Consider the following 4,769-nt stretch of genomic DNA (forward strand, 5'->3'; position numbering starts at 1 on the left):
GTCACGAGTGGACGGCCATCATCATATATATATATATACATATATATACATACATATATATATATACATATATACATATATATATACATATATATACATATATACATAGATGTGTGTGTGTGTGTGTGTGTGTGTGTGTGTGTGTGTGTGTGTGTGTGCCTCGCAGGGTAACTTTCTAAGAGTAATCCCATGGTCAGTCATGACCAAAGGAGGTTTCAGCATATATATATATGCATACATACATACAAAGGGCATTCGCACATTTTCAATCAACCAAAATCACTCACAAAGCATTGGTCATGCTGGAAGTACAGCCGAAGGCGCATACTTGAGGTGCAGCCAAGCTGTACTGAACTCGAATCAATGTTATTACCAAATGAACTTCTCACTCACAGGGCTGCGCTTATGATTCACTTTCTGTCTTTTGGGGATTTTTTTAATAAGTCACTAAATTTGTGTGTGTTCATTTGATGAGACGTGGATACAGTTTCTTTGAACTCTGGTACTTTTTTTAATATTTAAATGAATATTTGGTAGTATGTTAAGCAGGTTGAGACGATATAACGCCAAACCAGATTCATTAATATTGAATTGATTCAGTCAATGCTGTCATCGAACCCGGGTTTTAAACTTTAGGTTTTAAACTTTAGGAAAGGAAAAGACATCAAGATACGGGCGGTGAAGTGCCAGAAACTGTGGAGAATTGAACCAAATTCCAGCAACAATGTAGTCACGTTCTTCGTAGTGTTCGGTTCGAGCCAGCATCAACTGTACTTTTGATTTGGTCATTATCAACAACACAGAACATAATATGGTTCAGATTGAGGAACGTTTTGTCTTAGACCAATAAAGCCAAAGGCAAATTATGCAGGTGTGCCATGCACAACTCGATCCTTTGATGAATTTGAATATTTTGTCATAATTTTACTTACGTCACAACAGATAATTCAGCGTCATTTCGAAGACAAGCCACGAAAGCATGCCTGCTGCCTGCTTCTAATTTCAAGTAGCGAAGACTACTGAATTAAAAAAAAAAAAAAAAAAAAAAAAAAAAAAAAAAAGAAATACAGAAATTTTCATGAAACGTTTTCTAGAATACTTACTACAAGCTTCATTGAATATTGTTTGGAAATTAAACTTTAAATAAATATGGAAACAGAATTTACTGAGGAAGCAGAACTTACTCAAGAAGAAGTGGATGATTTCTTGGTGAAGAATCCAATATTCGTTAGATCATGGCTCTCTAGGCGAGGATTGGGTGACTTGGGGGAAGAATTATACAATCAAAAGTTAAAGGAAGAAGCAATGGATTCCTTTATAGACTTTTTACAAAACCTCTTGTTTCACAAGAAACTTTCCCGAAGAAACCAACTCGAATCTCTTACTACAAATGAAATGTACAAAGAAATATTGAAAGTTCTTAATTCCGAGATTCATATACACTTTGTCTGTCATAAAGTTCTTCAGAATCTATGTATCTTACTTCAATGTGAAAAAGCAAATCTTTTTATGGTTCGAGGAGCTGGAAAAATTCAATATCTAACGTCGACCCTGTTTGATGTTACAGCTGAATCTACTCTTGAAGAATCACTTCATACTGAAGAAAACGCCATACGCGTTCCCTTCGGAAAAGATATTTCAGGATATGTAGCTCAGAGTAAGTGTTTACTAAATATTAAGGATGCATATCAGGATCCTCGTTTCTTATCTAATGTCGACGAAAAAACTGGATTTCGCACCAAAAGCATTCTATGCGTGCCAATTCTAGACAGTGGTGATAATTTGTTAGCTGTCGCTCAAATAATGAACAAAAAAGATAACCATTTTGATTCTGAAGACGAAATAATCTGCGAGAGTTTTTTGTCCTTTTGTGCCATTAGTATGAGATGCAATAATTTTTTGCGAAGATCATTTGAGGAATACGCACATCACAAGTTATTACTGAGACTGAATCGATGTATACTAAAATATCAAAATTCTCTAATGAAACTAATATCTGAAATTACCAAACTTGCCATGGAAATGTTACAGTGTGAGAGTATTATCATCTATTTGAGTGATCCGAAAAAGGATAGTATTCACCCAACTGAAACTTCGAAAGTTTTTCAGTTATTAAAAGGAGCTTCAGATATCTCAGAAGAAATTATAACACCTAAAATAAAATTGGCAATTGAACAAAATATTAACAGCGGAAATACTTTGGATATGTTTCTTTCGAGGGAATTTATTGAGCAAGACACCATAGATCTTGAATGTAAGATTGAAAGCCAGCTGATTTGTTTAGCTATTAAAGATGCCAGCAAGAATTTTGTAGGCTGGATCGTATATAGCAAAGATTCAAGGGATATTTTTAGTCAAAATGATATCAGCTTGATGGAAATATTTGCAATGTTCTGCGGTTTAGCTATCTATAATTGCCGTCTTTATGAAACTGCGGCAAATATGCTGGATCAGATAGAATTTACAAACAAAGTACTTAGCTACTATACTACTTGTGATCCAGAAATTGTAGATCATTTTTTAAGTATGGAGGTACTAAGTTCAAGTTTTTACAAAATTTATCGATTCGACTTCAATGACTTCTTATATTCAGAGGATGACTCTATTTTGTTGGTTGTTCGCATATTTTTAGAAGCCAAAACATTATCCGTTCTCAACATACCTAAAAAATTATTATATAGGTGGATACTAACTGTTAAAAAGAACTATCGACCTGTCATCTATCATAATTGGCGTCATGCTATCAATGTTACTCAAATGATGTTTTGTATGTTGACTACTGGGAAATTGCAAATATATTTCACAGAATTTGATCAGATTTGCCTATTGATGGCTTCTTTGTGTCATGATCTTGATCATAGAGGATATAATAATGCGTTTCAAGTGAAGACAGCATCTCCTCTTGCTACTCTTTACAGCACGTCTGTGTTGGAAAACCATCATATAGATCGAAGTATCATGATATTAAAAAATGAAGATACAAATATTTTACAAAACGTTTCAGCTGAAAAGTATCAGCATGGCCTTAAATTAATCGAGAAAGCAATCATTGCTACGGATCTCGTAATATATTTTGAGAGAAGAAATATTTTCAAACGGAAAATAGAAGTCGATGACCAAACGTTGTCATCTCAAGAAAGCATTGATTTACTAATTAGCATGATGATGACTGCGTCTGATCTTTCAGCTATTACTAAGCCATGGGATGTTCAAAGAAAGACTGCTATTATGGTCGCAGCCGAATTCTTCGAACAAGGTGACTTCGAAACCCAATGTAAATATACTGTGTTGCCTATGATGGATCGCAATAAAAGATACGAATTGCCCAAAATGCAAGTTGGTTTTATTGATTTTGTGTGTACAATAGTTTACAAACTTCTTTATCAGGTGCGTGAGGAATTAAAACCCCTTTACGATGGGATGCTTGAAAACAGAGCTCATTGGTCTGATATTGCAAATGGTAATGAAAAATTTGATATTGATAAAGAGTTGGAATTAGTTTTATATAACATTTCACTGGAAAGTGCTATAACAATCGGAGACCAATTAGAGACGGAAGACAAAGGTATTTCGACCCAAACTATTTTAACATTTGATCGAAAGCAAATGGATACTCAGACTGATATTTCAATCCCAGCAGATATATGTCAACCAGAAACTACCAGACCATCTTTGAAAACCGTTGAGACAAAAACAGTGGACAGTCAAACCGAAAATCGAACTCTGGAAGTGTCTTCGGCATTAACTCAAACAGAAAGGGCTTCTTTGAGGGAATCAGAACACTTGCCGATTGTAATGCCACACGAACAACCAGTGATTAATATAGAAACATCAGAAGACGCTGACACTGGGCATGAAAAGGTGTTTTTACAGAGAAAAGCTCACAGTACTTATGCACAGCCAACTCAAGCTATGCCTGTAATCAATCGGCAGAGACGAACTAGTTGGATCGATGAAGTTGCTGAAGACAAACGTAACGAATTATCACAAAGCCGACGAGGAAGCCATGCTCTGAATGCCTTACCTGAAGAACCCACCCAACCATTCAGAAGAATGAATCGTGTTTTTCAACCACCAGTACGGCAAAGACTATCATCTTTAGAACCCGAATATATCAAAAGCACACCATCAAACGAAACCATCATCTCGGATGTTAATACACAAATGACTGCAAAGGAAAGGCCTTTCAGAGCATCGTCTGTTGACTCTCAGGAGATGAAAGCACAGAATCTCACAGAAAAACAAGAGAGCATGAGAGGAATTGAAAAAAACACTGAAGGTTGTAGACCGCAGGTAGACCCGCAGTTAAAAGATCCGGCGTTGAACTCCGATAAGCGAAGACGAAAATGCGCGAAAATTACTACGAAACCAAACCCTACTCAAAAACTAAGTGTTCTTAAAAGCAGAATGTGCATGATATCCTAGTTTCAGAACAAAAGAGAAAACAATTACTTTACTTGCTCAAAAAAAAAGATAAAGAATGTAAATCAAGGGATTATGTAAGTCTTTCACGAAATTCTTCAGTTATTTAGTATTTCAAGAAAACGATAAAAAGATAGATTGACTATTCATTTATTTTTGTAATGATGTCAGCTTCAAACATAAGAACCTATATAAGCAGTGATGGCGCTAACATATGTATTTCATATACTATATTATAATAAAATATAATATATATACAAGTGTGTATGTCTCCTTTCATTGTGAATATGTGTGTGTGCATGTGTGTCTGTGCGTGTGTATATATATATATATATATATATATATAT

The 4,769-nt window shown here is 35.0% G+C and overlaps 1 protein-coding gene across 1 annotated transcript; it reads left to right on the forward strand.

Moving 5' to 3' along the window:
* Nucleotides 1-952: 952 nt before the first annotated feature.
* Nucleotides 953-4,633, forward strand: LOC106877860 (cGMP-specific 3',5'-cyclic phosphodiesterase). Its single transcript, XM_014926893.2, has one exon. It carries the CDS (start codon nucleotides 1,150-1,152, stop codon nucleotides 4,423-4,425), a length of 3,276 nt encoding a protein of 1,091 aa, XP_014782379.1. The 5' UTR covers nucleotides 953-1,149; the 3' UTR covers nucleotides 4,426-4,633.
* Nucleotides 4,634-4,769: the final 136 nt, after the last annotated feature.

This window comes from Octopus bimaculoides, chromosome 24 (genome assembly GCF_001194135.2).
Source record: "Octopus bimaculoides isolate UCB-OBI-ISO-001 chromosome 24, ASM119413v2, whole genome shotgun sequence".
Lineage (NCBI taxonomy): Eukaryota > Metazoa > Mollusca > Cephalopoda > Octopoda > Octopodidae > Octopus > Octopus bimaculoides.

Excerpts from the sequence above, each read along its gene's own strand:
- LOC106877860 (XM_014926893.2), top strand. The coding sequence starts at position 1,150 with ATGGAAACAGAATTTACTGAGGAAGCAGAACTTACTCAAGAAGAAGTG.